At 39.9% G+C, this 18,057-nt stretch overlaps 1 protein-coding gene across 2 annotated transcripts in view; it reads right to left on the bottom strand.

Annotated features, from left to right (window-relative positions):
* CRISPLD1 (cysteine rich secretory protein LCCL domain containing 1) overlaps positions 1 to 17,217 on the bottom strand; it is a 38,891-nt gene extending 21,674 nt beyond the window's left edge. Inside the window, exons 1-2 of one of the 2 annotated variants that reach the window (XM_063392285.1) lie at positions 16,936 to 17,217; positions 15,764 to 16,086 (exon numbers count right to left, since the gene is read on the bottom strand). In XM_063392285.1, the coding sequence (XP_063248355.1) occupies positions 15,764 to 16,021 (258 nt within the window). In that variant the 5' untranslated portion in view covers positions 16,022 to 16,086; positions 16,936 to 17,217. Of the gene's footprint in view, positions 1 to 15,763; positions 16,087 to 16,935 lie in introns of those variants that run through there. The other variant, XM_063392293.1, reaches the window with a different exon arrangement.
* Positions 17,218 to 18,057: the final 840 nt, after the last annotated feature.

Raw genomic sequence — 18,057 nt, forward strand, 5'->3', positions numbered from 1 at the left:
ACTGTTTCTCTGCCTTCATCCACAGTACAAAATATTGTCTTTACTCCCTTTACCTTACTTAGCCAGAGATAAGCACACTTCCCACTTTCTAGGCCTCATCATAATGCACTTTCCTTGAAGCAGCTTCATTTATGTCATTTAAATGACAAATTTCTTTTGTCATTTAAATCACTTAAGTATATTTTGAGATATGATGAAGCTTTACATACTCAGGTGTAAAAAATCAGTCAAGTGTAAATTGCACTATAGGGGAAAAAAACTCCTTAAGTGCAGTGTTTATTGTTCAAAGGGCTCGTTTTTCTCATCAAAGCCTCCACTCCCTGAAAGACCTTCAATCAAAGGTAAAAAAAAAAAAAAAAAAGGAAACAACAAAAACTCTACTAAGAAACATCAATTTTATAAAACATTCTGGAATAATGTCCAAATGTTTTTGTTCCAAAAAGTTTCTTAGAGATTAGAGTCACTTTCTCGATTACTAGAGACTTCAAAGAAAAAATGTGAATAAAACACTACTAATCTACAGCCAGTAGACAAAAAAAGAAATAAAAGTGCTAGAAGTCACAGTTACTTGTGTCTTCAAGACCTACCAAGACAGAAGCCATAAAACACAGATCCAAATTAATGTAGAAATGAAAAGGTTTCCCAATCTCCAGGATCACTATAACGACCTTTAATAAAAAGAGGGAAACTTGATATTCAAGGACCATTTTCTCCAGGTTCGAGGATGAGGCATCCCAATGAGCAAAAAATGAGGCAAAGAGGGCAAGAGACCTGTGTAGATGAATAAAGAACTCCTTTAAAGAGCTTATTACTCAACCACAGCCAGGAAATGCACAGGAGATGGAAGTAGGGTCAGGTCACTTGGAAAGAATATAGAGAGGTTGCCAGAGTAAATAAAAATGAGAGAAGGAAGGCCAAGGCCCTTCAAGAATCTGGTCCAGGACAACAAGGAGAAAACAAAGGACTTGTTCAAATACTTCAATAACAAAAGGAAAAGTAAGGATAGTGTGAGCCTGTTACTAAATGGAGGGAGGGCCTGGTAGCAGGACACAGAGAAGGCAGTTACTAAACACCTTTGCATTTGGCTTCACTGACAAGACCAGCCCTCAGGGATCTCTGATCTAGGAGACCAGAGTAATGGAATGATGGAAGGAAGACTCCTGCTGTCAAGGATGATTGGGTCAGAGAACACCTAGCCGCACCTGACATCAAGAAGTCTAGGCATCCTAACAGGATGCATCCACCAGTGCTGAGAGACCTGGCAGACACAATAGTGATGCTGCTCACAATCATGTCTGAAAGCTTGTGGAGATCAGAGTGGTGCCTGAGGACTGAAAAATGCAAATGTCACCCCCGTCTTCAAAAAGCACAAGAATGAAGACCCAGTAAATTACCACAGAGTCAGCCCCACCTCAATCCCTCAAAAGGCAACAGAGCGCTCCATTCGGGAGGCCCATCTCTACCAACACAAAGGACAAGGTGATCAGGAGTAGTAAGCATGGATTCACTAAAGGTAAACCATGCTTGACCAACCCGATTTCCCTCTATGATGAACCAACCACCTGTCTAGATGAGGGGAGAGCAGTGGATATCATGTACCTTGACTTCAGCAAGGTTTTTTGCACTCGCACAACATCCTCACAGGCAAACTCAGAAACTGCAGACTTGAGTCAACAGTGAGGTGGGTTGAGACTTGGCTGAACACCAGATCCCAGAGGGCCGGAATCAGTGGCACAGGGTCTAGTTGGAGGCTTGGCACTAGTAGTGTGCCCTTAAGGTTTAATAATGGACCTAATATTGTTTAACTTTTTTATCAATTACTTGGATGAAGGGGCAGATGTCTCCTCAAGGGCTTCATTGATGACACAAAGCTGGGAGCAGTGGGCAATACCCCAGAGAGCAGTGCAGCCCTTCAGAAGGACGTGGACAGGTTGGACAAATGGGCAGAGAAAAACCATCTGAAACTCAAAGGCAAATGCAGGATCCTGCACCTGAGGAGGAAACCCCCCAGCTATGAGGGTGCAAAGAGACGAGCCAGGCTCTTCTAGGTAGTGCCAGGCAATGGGACAAGAAGCAATGGGCAGAAATGGATGCACAGGAAGTTCCACTTGAACATGAGAAAGAGCTTTACTGTGTGGGAAATTGAGCATTGGAACAGGTTGCCCAGAGAGGTTGCACAGTCCCCTCTCACTGGACATATTCAAGAATCATCTGGATGCTATCCTGTGTCATGTGCTCTAGAATGACCCTGCTTGAGCAGGGAGGTTCAACCACTGTGGTCCCTTCCAACCTTACCAGTTCTGTGATTCTATAAATCCTAATCTCTGATGCAACCACTTAGAAAACTATCTTAAATTTATATCTGACTACTCCACTAGTGCAAAAATTCTACACAGGTGCTAGTAACATGAATACGTATGAAACTTCTGAAAACAAATGCAAAACTTCTACAAGAAATCTGTAAGATTGCAATGTCATATCACAACTTACTCCGAGAAAATTAGCTTAAAGGTATTTTTAAAGGTCAACTCTACAATTACATGTAGGTGGAATTTGAAGAAGTCAGAAGATATTCTACAGAATTATCAACATGCCTAACCATTGCTTCAGAGATAGGATCAAGAACAGGAAGGAGCCACTTTATATTTTTGATACCACCTTGAATTTTGTTCTTCTGTTTCATTAATTAAAATAGAAGATCCAAATTTCTCTCCTAAACTAATTATTCTAATTGAAGTTATATGAAGAAAAACTGTGTAATTCTAAGGATAAAAGATTGTTTATGTAAAAGTTTTTTCATACTTATCCTGTCAGATTAGTTCTAAATATAATGCATTTCTCACAAAGCAGGCTAAATGAAACAAATGTGTAAAATAATCTGCCTAAGTATTCAAAATATATCTCTTTACTGGAATAGGAATTTTATTCTTGTCCTTTTCATAGCATTCCCTTGTTTCACTTAAATGATGGCAAGCTTTGGGCTTCAAACAATGAAAGCATCTCCATATTCAAAGAAAGATAAACATCTAAGTTTTCATATTTCTTCAGATCAAATAACACAATTAAGAACTTCAAACAAATACAAAACTAATTAGTGACCTTCAAAATGCCAAGATGCTTGGCATTTTAAAACAAGCCAAGCCAAAAGAATAAAAATGGAAGAATATGAAGAGTCATGGCAAACTATTTATTTTACATCCTACCAGAAGTAAGCATTTCTCAAATTTTACCCACAATATCATTAGTGATATTAAAATCTGTCTACTGAAATATATCTTGAGCTGGCCAGAATTAAGCTTTAAGCTTAATTCAAGAAGTTCTTCCACAATACTCAGAAACAATCAGTATTTTATAGATTTAAACTAAGGACACTCTTAAAACCAGTTAACTCTTTGAAAGAAATGATAAAGCTGAAAAGAAATCTCTGCATAGCTATAGGCAAGGATCCTTTTGTTTGCCAAAGGATGAATTCAATCTTCAAACACTGTTACTTAAAAACATAGGAAATTTCTTTTCATTAAATGGGAGACTGTAATTTTTTGAAACATAGGTATGCACAGCACTTAATTTCTCATCCACTAGTTCCCTTATCCATGCTCTGATGTGACCAGGTTTCTGATTTCCTTGGTAAATACAGGCCATGGAAGGGAGCACAAGATGAAAGTGCAATGAGGCAGCTGATTCCCAGGTCTGACAAGCACTTTGACTGGGATTCATTTGGTACTACATGCAAGGTAATTCAACTTGTTTATCCGGAAAAAGTATTGCTCACATTGTCAGAAAACTACATGAGACCTATCTTTTGGATAAGGTATCATCATCGATGGCTTTCTACACTGAGATATGCACACATTGAAAATATCACCAACTGCTCAGGGGTATGAATCTCCTTGAAACTACTCCTTTAATTTTGCAGAACACTGCTTGAGTGCACTTTGAAGTTGTTCATGGCTATTCATTCCACACAGAAAGACACAGCAGAAAAAAGAAACAAACCCTGAAATGCAATTAGCGGGAATGTCAGGTTTTCAGCATCCATTCTTTTGCTCTACAATTCCATTTGAGTGGCACCAAACACTTGTCAACACAGGCATTTCTTCCATCAGTATCCTGTTAAAATTAGTGCCCATCAAAGACACACAGATGTAGCACTATCAGTGCTTCACAAATATTCTCAGGCACTTCCCTGGCTGAAGCCAAAACCCAGCTGGGCAGGTTAAACTGAATGGCAGCAGCAGTTACTGCCTCCAGCTGCTGACTCTTCTACCCCAGAAGATTGCACTGCATTTTACAGCAGGGATGTTGCAGACAATATGGATCTTCTGACTGCTTCTGGTTTACAACAGATCACATTAAAATAAACCACAACTCATTCCAGTTTAGCTTTGCAGACTGGACTACAAACTTTGGAATTTAACCCCTGTCAACACGGGGTTCAGATAGAGTGTAGACCTGAACCACTGTTCTGCTTATTGGAGGAGCTGCTATTTCACTGAGGCTACCACATCTTAAATTAAAATTCATGAACAGCCAAACAAATTACATGGGGTGGGATTAACCTCCCCTGAATTTAAACAGCCTCAAAGCAGATACCTATATCTGAGCTAATTATCTAAAGAACTTTTGCAGTTACATAGACAAATAAGCATCTATAGAGGAAGATAATTTTAGCCACCAACCTTTAACTGAGATAAACTGTGTGTTGTAGATCCTCATTTTTCTCTAGTAATTAAAGGAGACTAGCTCAAATGCAGACATCTACACCACAGACATCAAAGCTTCATGAGATGAATCCCACCATTTGTGTTGCATGAGTGTTAAATCAAAAATTTACATTCTCATCCAAGCCACACCAGCTACTACACCAATTACACCAAACAGTATTGCAACAGAACTGCAAAGGCCAGTAGCTCAAAAAACATTTTCCAGTAAAAATAATTTTTAAAAAACCCCTCAACAGTGGGAACCTTTTTATTGGAGATATTTTCACATATGTTGGAAGGCAGAAAAAATCATATGGAATGAGACTATACAAAAATTAAAGAAGAGCTAAAATTTAAGCTCAGTAAAGATGGAAAAGTAAGTACAGTGGGCACCACTGAAAGTAAACATTTACCATGGCATAGTATAAATACCTCATTGCTGTATACATTCTAAATATAGGGAAAGAGTGGGAAAGTAAATACCACGGTACAGTATGGGTATTTATTTACTTTTTAAAAGAATCCACTGTATTAAGACTAATGACACTAAGAAGGAAAAAAAAAGTAAAGATGAAACACAGAATGACAAATGCCATGAGCAAATATGCCAGAAATATAGTTGAAAACTAGAAATCACCTGCATGGCACCAACACAGAAAAACAGAAAGATACAGTAAAAAATTACTTCAAGAGACTGATCCTGACTGTAGTCTATCTAGCCTTTTCCACTGAGCCAAACATATGTGTATTATCTACATTTTTATAATTTAAAATAGCAAGAGTATTTTCAGAATAATATTTACTTTCATTTTCTTCTGGATTTTTATGATTGTAAGAGTAAAGAGGATCTCCTTGGTATGCAAACTAAATTTCCTGTCCTGCAATGCTAGCTGATGTTTTATTGTCACATAAAAAAAATCTCTTTCCATTGACTCCCTTTATTTCCCAGATTAACTAAATTCAGCTGCTTCATCCCTTCAACAACTAAATTCAGCTGCTTCATCCCTTCAACCATCTCATGAATCATATATTCTGTCTTCATAATCAATCTTACTAATCTCTTTCATTCTCTCTAGAACGGGTAGGCCATTCTTTAAAAATTACCAAAAATGGACATTTGCATTTCAGACAAATTCTCATCTGTTTCACCCACAGACAACTCCTACAGACTGGTGCCACATATTATTTTTTAAGTCAGTGCAACTCGTGCATCTTTCTACTGCAGTTTTACCTCTACATTTTATCTCTTGTATTTCACCTGTTTGATTTCTTCCTCATTCCATACCTTGCAATTAAGTTTCATCACGTTAATCTTTGGCCATTATTTCTACTTCTCATGTTCTAATTTTGATCATGTTCTTTAAAACAATCCCATCCTATACCCATGTTATATGTATATGTGTGTATATATATATATATATATGTCTATATATAGACACACACTGCAGTCTTCAGGGGTACTCTTTGCTCGCACAAGTCAGAAGTGTTTAATCAAAACAGAAGAGGCTCCAACAGTGTTGAACGTCTTTAATCTTCCACCTGTTTAAAAGGTGGTTCTGTCAATTTTCTCTCCCAAAAACATCCGGATAGAGAATGTGAAGAACTTTGCAGAGTCAAAATACAACACCTGATACTTCCCTAATTACTGTGTCATTAAAAAAGCAAAATGAATTGGTTTGACATGATCTCTTCTTGATGAACAGGCATGGGCAGTTTTCATCAGCTTGTCTTTCAGTCATGCAGTGAGGCAATTTCATCAGTACAAAGATGCTGAAGGAAGTCCATGAAAACTACTGATAATTAGCACATCTGAAAAGTAAAGAGCATGCACTCAGTTGAGATGCTGACCCTCCAGTCATTTGAGTCAGAAAAAAATGTGACCTCCCCACAGCCTGAAGCCCCTTATGCAGCAGTGACCACAAAAACTGAGGAGTACTGTACACCAGGCAAAATCCCCTTGAAAATAAAAACCCAACAATACTAACAAGTACCAATATATTCTTTAAGCACAAAGAAAGAATAGCTAAAACTGCCAAACTTTACCAAGAGAGTTAAGACAGGCATTTTCTGCTGGAAAACTACTACCTGGCTAGAACTGCAGTGGTAAGGAACTTACATGCTACCATGTGGCAGACTGGAGTTTGCAGAGCTTGAAACTGGGCAGAGATCCCTGAATAGACCTTGAGGTTTCAGCTACTCTTTTGGAAAAGAGTAAAAAGCAGGGAAACTGTGGCTTTTGCCTGGAAACAGGAAAGTGGTACAGGGCCCAAAATATTGTTCCCAAACACTGAAAAAATTTCACCAATATTTAGAAGTATCTCCTTATTACAGCTTCATGTGTTTGAGCTTTAAGTGTTGAAGAAGTAAAACCAGGAATAGGAACCAGCAGACATGACTAATCACATTTAATGCTCTGTGTACTCTAGACATGCTAAAAGACCTTACTGGAATATTCAGCTTTCCAAGCTGTTCTGAAACAGTGCATCTACTTTGCTACTTTTTAAAAGCAGTGCATTAAGACTGTCTATTAGACCATGACTAAAAATCATCTTTTCACTTCTATATTCTAACAGAAAATGAAAGAGAAGCAACAACATGAAAGCTGATCTTGATTTCTCTAGTTTGTCCATTGTCAAATTATGAATTGCACACATTCATTACAAATAGTATTCATGAATATTCATAGCTAATCACAAACTGACCAGAGCACAGGTCTTTACCCCAAATCCTAGTAGTGAGTAACAGGTTAAACTCCCTGTAACTGATTGTGTTCATACAGCAGTTTTAGAGATGTTACAGAATTTCCTGGACTTTGAACAGGAATTAGCCATGGTATCTCAAATATGTGTCAAACTAAATGCCTCTAAAAGGTGACCACTGTGTTTTGACATAAGTGAATTAAACTTGCTGCAAGAAAGCATCCATTGATCATATGTGACCTGGCACTACTGTCAGAAATACTTCCAAATAGAATCTCAAAAAAAGCACTGGAAAACATATTAAAGGAATCCCTCACCACTTGAAGACCCAACAGAGAACTCAGGACAAATCTATTGTGATATGTATCAGGCAGCCAAAATCTGGATTTAACAACCTCATTTTAAGAAACTGTTATCGTCTGTCATAATAAAGTGAAATTTGTCCACCTTTATATTACCAGAGGATAGTCTTTTGAATGAACCACACTTTTCCTATGATAGTCACTCATGCCAAATCTAAGGCGGATTATATTGACATAGAACAGAATAACTTCATATCTGGCATTTCAATGAAATAATGTTAAGAAATAAGTATTTTTTCTCAATTAAAAGAAAAAAATTAGCTAAGGAAGATTCCAAGGCAAAGATCAGGAAGATGTCAGGCAACAGGAAGCTACTTCTATAAATCTCATTGATCCTTTCTGTGTTCTGTTCATATTTTGTATTTAAGCTTAGATTCTGCTACTACCAATTAATATTTAATGATCTTTAATTTGGGGACAAAGAAGTTCTCTGACAGCAAAAATAAAAGATGAATAGTGTCTGTCCTGTGTTGCTAATTATTTTATTTTGGGAAGGCTCCCTTAAACTTTGAGACATTGAGCCTTTTTGCTACTTTCCACTTTCAGTTTCTTTACTTGGAGTTGCTCAGTTGTTGTTGGCATTACATCAATAGAAGTCATACCACTTTTTTTCTTGGCCACTTCACACTGCACAATCCTTTGCTAAAACTGCCAGGGAGAATAAGAGGATAAGTCAACGTCACTGTGTTCTTTGATGCAGAGTCAGTGGCCTTTGAGCACAGGCAAAGCTGAAGCACTTCCACCAATCTTTGAAGTGAAGCAGAAAAGTGGAAAACCAGAGGGAAAGCGGGCAGGTTCACTCTGAATAGAGCTGCTCTGTTCTTGGCACCCAAAGTGATCTTCAGCCACTTAGGGAATTCCACAAACCAAAGTCCTCTGCTCAAAAGGAACAGGAATTGTTTTTAATCAAGCATCCCTGAAGAGTTTTGGCAAGATGGGTAAGATACACTAAAAGAGACATCAAAATGTTTTGTCAGAAAGGTCTAGGAAATTTAACAGGGCACTTCAGAACAGAAAAGATCACCAAAACATTTATGTCCACTACAAGGTCTTCCTTTATCTTTCCTAATGCTCTTTCAATTCTCCTAGGAATACTACAAAAATAAAAAAAAACCTCTCAGGTGGGAACTTCCAGATACACATAGAGAAGAGCTGCTACTCCCTGACTTTAATTGATCATAGAACCTAAATGAATCACAAAATAGCAATAAAATTTATTTTGATCCCTGTTCAGTCATTATGATGCCATGATCAACCTTTTACTATCATGCAAGAGCTCTGTCCACTAGTGGGTTCATATAATCCAAAGTCCAGTGGTTTCTATTTAACTATAACAGAAGATTGTCTACAGGGAAATTTGAAAAAATAAAACTAAATAAGCAATATTTCCTATTTTTTTTCTTCTGAAGTCTTTGTGAAACTACTAAAATGGAGAGGCAAATATTCAAGCCTCCCAAAATGTAAGGTTCTTCATAGAAGTTATGAATTAGTCATGGTTTTGAAAGGAATTATATAGTATCAGCATTTTCAACACATCACTACCAGTATTTTCAATCTAAGACCTTCAGAGGTATTATACCAACATTACACCAAACTAAGAAAAAAGTATTACTTTTCCCCCCCTTTTTTGTTTTTTGAACAAAATATGAGTGCAATACTGCTGCCAGATACACATCCAGAATTTTTCTGAAGAACCACACAGCTATGCCAAATAAATAGTCTAATCTCAACTGCTTTAAAAACACCTCTAGAACTTTGTATTTTCCTCACAAGTTTTACAAGGTAAAACTTTATAGAAGCAAGTTATGGGCTTTGCAATGACATCTCTGGTATTTATTGGCAGGATCTTGCCAAAAGTCTAGAGATAACAAAACAAGCAAAGACTTCCTTGCCCTAGAAGACACTGGTGTCTCCAATTACAGTAATTACAAAATGAAGTGCATGGCTCAGGGCCAAGAAATACCAGGTTCAATTGCTCTGCTATCTATCAAGCTGAAACCTGAATACTCTTAAGTACAGCAAAGGCACATGCATGGAATGAGGCTCTCACATGAATCATTTGACCTCTTTGTTTGTAGAAAATATGTATGAAATCAAGGAATGAATACTAAAAGAGTGGTTCAAAATAGAGTGCATTATAAATTCATTAACCAAAATGACATTTGTGAATATTCTTCTTGGTGAATCATTTCATTCTGCAAACTACAGCTGTTTGGAATACAGAGGAATGAACAACTTACACTATCCAAATAATAATGACTGTTTTTAAAGTCTTGACTGCAATAATCATGAAGAAAATTGGTTTTCATTAATATATTCAGATTTACTAAGGTGCAATATTATCAATTAAATTATTGGAAAAAAAAATTTTTGCCATTTCAGTTTATGACACACAACTAATGCTTAAAAAAACCCAAACCAAAACAACAAAATTAGGAGTTCAGGAAGTTTTTCAAGTTTTATTTAGCCTTTACAATCCAGTAAGAATTTATTAATATGCAGCAAACCCTTTCTAACTGACTAAGAGAATAAGGGGACTATTTTGCATGAATCCACAACAAACCATTGACAAGTATACGACAAAGCACGATGGCTCTCCTTTTTTCCCTTAAGGATAGATCTTTGGCAAGAGAGGCTGGGCAGGCCCAGGCAGCTCCAGCACAGCAGAGCACCAGGAAAGGGCACCCGAGCAGCTCCAGCACAGCAGAGCACCAGGAAAGGGCACCCGAGCAGCTCCAGCACAGCAGAGCACCAGGAAAGGGCACCCGAGCAGCTGCAGAGCAGCAGAGCCACAGCCCCCTGCTCTGGTCAGACTGAAGGGTGCCAGCAGCTCTTGGCTGCAGTTCCAGGACTCACTCAGGTGTCTCTCCCATCCCTGGGGTGCACCTCAAGTGCACACGTGGCATGATGGCCACACTGCTGGCAACAGCCCTGGGGATGCTGAAAGCATGGCATTTCACACAATGCCCTAAGCCCTGTTCAGGTGCTTTAGGAGAGGAGCAGGGAAATCTCATTCCTCTCTCCTCTCTTTCCAGTGCTGTTAAATTCATGTGCATACCAAAAGGAAAATAAATTTTCCTTACACCTTTCTTTAAAAGGAAGCAATCCAGATAAAAAGATATACAATATGCAATGGCCATGCATTTTCATAACACACTGTTCCTCATTACCTCAAAAAAGATTTTTCTTTTTCTATTTAAGTCCTAATGTCAACAACCCAAAAACTCTCTCAGCTTTGAAGGAGGAGGTCTAGGAAAGAATGATCTAACATGCAGTCACAAGGTCATATAAGGCCACTGCAGAGGAGTTTAATGGATTTTTGCAATACTGTTCCCTCCAGAGCAGCTTATGCATGTTCTCACACCAGAATTCTTCCATACAGAAAAAGGGACAGAAAATGAGGAGGAGGATCCAAATCAGTCTTAAGATACAGTAGCCAAAACTGAAAATACTGACAGCATCAAATTGCCAGGACCCAACTATAGCCTTCAAGAACCTGGAAGAACTTGCTCATTAAACTTCTAATTACTGTACAGTACACTACCTCTCTTTTGCCCCATTAACAAAAACCAGCACCTGGTTTATTAACTGGTATATTTTTAAAAGCTTCTAGAAGATCCTGAGAAACCACAGATTAAAAATTGACTTCCATTGGGAGGATTTTATAGGTTAAGTTAAAAAAATATGAAACATACAGATAATTACTTCCACATATATTACACCTTGAAAGTGTCAACCTTTGGAAAAAGGTTAAGTACAGTTATATTTTCCACAGAGTTCCTAAATTACTTAAAAATTAACAAACAAACAAAATTAAGCTATCATAAGGTAAAGAAAGAAGTGATAAATGACAGAAAAGGGATTTAAGAATACAAAATAATTTTTCAGATCCCCTGAAAGATGTGTCCATGGTCTCTGCATCATACCTTCTTCACAATAAAATAAAAAGCCCAAGAAAAGAGAATGCAATATGGTATTCACTATTTAAGATAGGTGAAAACAGAATAGGAAAAATAAAAGACAGGAGACTCATCAATGCTCAGTGATTGGAAGACAAAATGATTTATAGCACTCAGTGTGAATGAATACAAAGTAATAAGGACATTGCTGGAGATAACAGCCAACTATATATACAAAGTAGTGTAGTAAATGACCTCAGCATCTTAGAAAGATCTTGAAGTCATTGTGAATAGCACTATGACACATGTCAGCTGTAGGACACCAAGTCAAAATGTAAAAGAATGCTAGAAATAATTAGGAAGTAAAGAAAATAAATACAACTATAACAATTTGCTGTATGCCATAACGATCCACAGTTTGGTTTGTCCCCTTTGCATTAAAAGGAAAATAGGAGACTCATACCAAAATGGGACAGCTTTTCAGATAGAACAGTTTTCAAGTAAAGGGATTAGGATTCTTCACCTGAAAGCCTTGTAATCACTGGGAAAATTATTAATTCTCACAATAAAGAAAAATAAGGCATCAAATAGAAGACCAAGTTTAAAGGAAAACAAATGTACCTTTCCACCCACTGCATAATTAAATTTATAAAGCTCTGCAAATTGATGCCATGGATTCAAAAGTACAAGTAGATTCATAAAGAGATTTCATGTGGGAATATTCCATTTGATGCAAAAATTTTAACAGCTTGAGGAAGTCCCTAAGCTGCTGTTTGCTGGACGCTGGGGTGCTTCACTGCAGAAGTTGCTCTTTTCACATGCTTTATTCTTATCCTCTTATCTTAGGAATCCACTACTGCTCACCACCAGAGCCACAGTACTTGGGAAGATGAACTTTTCATCCAGTAAGTTCAGCCAGACAACCATGGGAACACTTTGTTCATTGGACCTAGCCACTGTAATCTTACTGCACTGTAACTTTAGGTCTCTGAACTATGACAGCCCAGTAATGTTTGCTTTTTCAAAGCATATGGGAAGAATGAACAGCTCAGTAATGAAACTTTTTTGTTTTCCTTGGTTGTTTTGTTTTTTTTTAATAGAACCAAGATCTTATGCTGCAGGCCTTATCTCAAAGGTAAGCTTGGACTTTGTAATGGAGTAATAAAACCAGCAGCTCCTACCCAGTGTGGCTCTCCATCCCACCCATTCCTTAGTCACGCATTCCAATGTTACCAGCATGGGTACTCATCTGATTCTGCCATGTAGGGAGACAGCGCCATGACTCAGAATGAAAAAAACCCTTAAAATTACGTTTTCTAAAATAAAATCTGGTTCTTTAAGTACTTGGATCAATCTCATCATCAACTCAGGTGTGTTCCGTCAGCAGGAACAGGACAGAGGCACTTCAGCCAGAGCTGCCTGTCAGTCTGGGACATCTAAGGTAACCTAACAGTGCAGTGAGAGCATCCAGCCCCCACACACTGCTCCAAGCACTCTTGGAGATCTTAAATTCTCAGCTAGACCACAGATTTATAGACACAGGTTTATCAGGGAGGCACCTGGACCTTGCTTATCTCCATTCAGGTTCAGTGCAATGCAAAACTTCACTCCCCAAGCAGAACTAGCCCTATTCACAAGGACAGGGTTTACTAACACAAAGGGCAATTTATAGGGACATGACTGCGCCAATAGCAGGAGACCTGTTTGCCAGCATGTCTATATTGATAAACCACACCAAAAGTAGATTCAGGTATTTCAGTTACACTCATCTACCTTGCTAAACATCAGACAAGCATTAGATGGATAGTGTCCCTCTTCTGGAGCACTAATTATTACCTTTGGTAAGACATTGAAAGGAAAGTCTCTCAGAGTACCATAAAAATACAGGTACAATGAGAAGTCCTGTCCATTCCTCATTCTGTTCAAGTAGCATGTGGTTCCCACTGTCTTCTAAACTCTCCTGTCCCCATTCACAATACTGACTCACCTGTTTCCTTCAGGTAACATCTTCCTCCCCACTCACTAACAGGTTTAGACTTTTCAAATAGCCTCTCTTAGCAAATTTCTGTGCTCTTAATCTCCTTCCATAAACTTCTGATCCAAATCAGTCACAGGTCTTAGCTTAACCACATCTACTCATCAAATGCTCTTTCTCTCCATCACAATGATTTCTCAACACCTTCTTGACCACTCAGGCTCTCTCTTCTCATGGGTCCCTGTCCCTCTACAGGCATCTATCCCTCTGACCACACACTTTACACAGACCCTTTGCCTTCACAGGTCTCAAACCTCTGCCTATCCTAAATCCCTCATTCCCTTGGATATTATGCCAAAATTGAATCCCACCCTCTTGAAAGCTGCTGCCTGTTCTGAGTAAGATCCTTGATGTTAAAACTGGGTAATTGCTTTTCCATGCTACTCTCTGTACTCTTGTCTTGTACTCTCTGGCTCAAGCATCATTGGAGAGCACAGAAAAAACAACATTACCAAAAAAAAACTTGTTCCAGATGGAGACCTAACACAGAGTCTAAGACCAAGTGTATGCAGTGCTGGAAGAATCTTTGAATAAAGCTGTCAAGAAGCCTTACTTCTGTGAGTATATCCAAATTCTCTTTTCCAAGATATATAAGACAGGCAAATGTAGTATGGCAATAGGAATGGAAAAAGACACGTAACTCCAAATCAGCCATGCTTTCACAGAATCTCAAAAAAAAGGCTTGGAGTATTTTAACATGGGAAAGCAACAGTCTTCCCAATTCTTCTTTTACAAAGAGACTTAATAGCTTGTTCTCGAGCTTTCCAGAAAAAAAAGTCAACCTGAGTGACTGGGAACAAAATGCTAACCTCAATTATAACAAGGTCTGAAAAAGTCACAACAGAAAACAAAGTGTATGAATATGTGCAGACAAGTGTAAGAGAACGGGTAAAGGGGTTTCAGGTATTACCATTCCTTTGTTTGGAGATGATATGTGGCCACATATCCTGTGATTCCATAAAATAACTCTCTGATGGCTCTTATACACTAACACTCAAATAGGTAAACTTAAATCAAACTGCCTTTAATGTGGGGTGGAGTAGAGAACCTTTAAAGGCCCCCTCCAACCAAAATCATCCTATGATTCTACTGATGGTTTAAGCAAGCATGGGTTTTCCAGGATATATACGCTCAGTTCAATCAGATCTCCAACCTGAAAGATGCCACTCCAGTTTAGAAAAGATATTTTGATCTGGAAATGTGTTAATACAAACTTCTGTCATAGAAAGTGTCAAGAAACCTGTATAACATCTGATAAAAACAACTCAACCTATACCAATGCTATTTCTGTGGTGCATGAACAAATAAGTCAACAATATACCATGTGGACACAGGAAAAAGGTGCAGAAAAAAGAAAAGTTGCCCATTCTTGTCAAACCTCTAGACTTCTTACAAGCTCTAATGACCTGATTTCATCTACTTAGCAAGGAGAGTTAGAATCAGCCTTGAACTATGGCATAAAAACAAAGTTCAGAGACATGGGACTTAATGGCACTAATGGTAGTCCAAATATAGAGACTTCTTAAGGGAAAAAAATAAGCAGAAATTATGCATTACATTATTAATTTGAACACAGAAATATACAGCCCTCCAGTAACACATGCCAACTTAAATAGAAGACTTTTTTTTTGTAAGACCCTCATTTTGCTCAGAAATTCCATCCAACCTAGAAGCATGGGAAAGAATATGTGCATGCTGTCTTGAAACTTTATATTTCAGTACTCTTCTCAGATGGTAACTTTTTAGGCCACAATTACAATCAACTTTATTGAGTACTGCAGTTTTGGAAATTGGTCCCTAACACTGAGGAACTGCCACTTAAATTTAGGAGACTATGAGAGATTAAATACATTGTTATAAATAGAGCATGACACTTGATCCACAAACAGGCATTTTTATCTCACAGTTCATACCTGTACAAAAAAAAAAAAAAAAAAAAAAAGAAGTGACAAGTCTTTCAAATGAGAAAACAGGCAAGCTAAGGCTGAAAGTATGCTGTTTTATAAGTGATAGCAACTATTCTAAGAACATTTTTTTCTGCATATCACTATCCGTTTTTCCTTACCATATATTCCATATTGGAAGCTGGTGGATACACCTGACCCCGTAATTTATTATGGAGATCCAAGATACTTTGCATATCACTGTCTGTGATAGCCCTTTTCCCTCTCTGCTTGGCGATCCACCACTCACCATCTTCATCCATGTACTTTTCCAAAAGTTCCTCTAAGAGCGTGGCATTGGGAAGAACCATTGCAGAAACTGCTTGAGCTATGAATAGCAAGGTAGTTACTCTGAGCCATTCCTGTACTACATACTTCATGATGAATGATCTCAAAATGCTCAGGAGTTAGCTCCAAGACAAAGTCTTTCTTCCAGGTTTGCTGGCTGTAAATGCATAAGAGAGAGTAATGTAATTTGTAGACTGAAGGACCGGCCTGTATGAACTTACCAAGCAACAAAATCTCTAGTTCATACAGATTTTGTAACTGTTGTTCTAGGGGGAGAAGGCGGGATCTGCATTTTTTACTCTAAAAGTGCACACTGTTGGTTTGGGAAGGTAGCTTATCTTCAGCCTTATGGACTTCAGTTTGTTCAAGCCGTTTTATATTTTACACTGCCATGCACATTTCAGTGCCTGCATGCAAAAAAGCAGGCTTTTCATATCGACTTAAAAGGAGCCAGACATCAATGAAGATTAGACTGTAGATAAGGTCTTCCTGTACTGGAACTGAACAAAAGAAGGTTAAAGGCTTGCAGTCATTGTCAAAATGTAAACTGAAATCCACAATTAACTTGATACAAAGTATCCCCTCTTAATTTATTTCAAACTCTTACTTTGATTAAAGCTTTTGTTGAACGATTTCCAAAACCCTAACGAAACTAAAGGTATTCAACTCGCACACGAACACGGGGGAGACGGGGTTTTCCCTAGTCAACAAGCAAAGCAAAGCACCGAAAACTCTCGGAAAAAGTAGCACCACTTCCAAGCACGCGATATTCTAACAACGCCTACTACAAGACGGAGCGCTTCAGGCAGCAAAGCCGAGGTCACCCCTTCACCCTGGGCGAGCAGGCGCGAATCCCGCCACAGCGGACCGAGCGCTGCGAGGGAAACACAAAGAGGCGCCCGGACAGAGCCGAGCGCTCCCAGCGCGGCCCCGGCCCCGCCGCCCGCGCTCCCGCCGCCGCGGGGAGGATGCTGCGGGGAGGATGCTGCCCCAGCGCTGCCCTTACCCCTCCGGCGGCGGCTGCCCGCTCTCCCGCAGCCAGCTCCGCTCCGCCGCCTCCTCGCCACGCCCGCGTGGGGCCGGGGGCCGCGGGCACGGCCTCGCCCCGCCGGGAGCGGCACGGACGTGTCCAGCAGCGGAGCCGCGGCGCGGGGCTGCCGCCGAGCTCAGCCGCGGCCGCCGCCTCCCCCGCCCGCCTCCGGGTCGCCACCACCGCCCCGAGCCGCTCCACGCTTCTCCTCCCGCGGCTCCCGCCCCGGCGGGCATTTATCGCGGGCGGCCGTGACGCGCGGCGGCCTCCCCTCCCCGGCACCGCGGGGCGGGACGGGCGCGCTCCGGGCACCGCGCCCGCCCCCGGCCCCGGCCCCCCCCGGGGGCGGCGGAACCCGCACAGCTCCCGGGGCCGTACCTGCAGTCCTGCGGGCAGCAGGGGCTGGCTGCCACCGCAGCCTCAGCCAGAAGCTGGCCGCGGTCCTGCAAAAGCTGCCGCCCAGAAAAGCCGAGGGGGGCCCCGTCCCCGGCCGCCTCCATCCTTGGCAGCGGGCAAGAGGATGCTAAGCCGGCCTGCTCCTGCTGAGACACAGCAAAGAGAAAAAGCTGTGAGCTCTGCTAAAGTCCAGAACATGTGAATATGGCTGGAGGTGTCAGGACAGGAATTTTATTGTGGATTCAAACCAGCCAGACGAGACTTCTCTTTACAAAGTAGAATTCAAAAGTTTGTAACCGCTCATTTCTGTGCCAAGCAAGAATAGGCAGCATACTTTCTGTTGTATCGAAGTCTTCTAGACTGAATTTTTTTGCGAGCTGCTGGGGTTGACATTTAATTTGCTTAGTATAATTTGTTACATTGAGCTAAAGGTGGGATTGACCAACTTCCAGTCTTCACAGGACTGCTGTATCAGCTTCCAAAAGCTTCTGTATTTTCATTTTCAGAAACTGCGAGGCTGAGGTTAAAACTCATAAGAATCCAACTGGCTTCAGACCAGCTCTGTAAATGCTTCCAAATTTCATGGGCCCAAGAGAAACAATGCCATGCAAGTAACACACTGCTGCTTCTTGTTCTCTCTCTTTCTTAGTTTCACTTATAATTTCCTAATGACTTTGGAGCTAAGTGCAGGATGCTATAGGT

Source organism: Prinia subflava, chromosome 1, assembly GCF_021018805.1.
Source record: "Prinia subflava isolate CZ2003 ecotype Zambia chromosome 1, Cam_Psub_1.2, whole genome shotgun sequence".
Classification (NCBI taxonomy): Eukaryota; Metazoa; Chordata; class Aves; order Passeriformes; family Cisticolidae; genus Prinia; species Prinia subflava.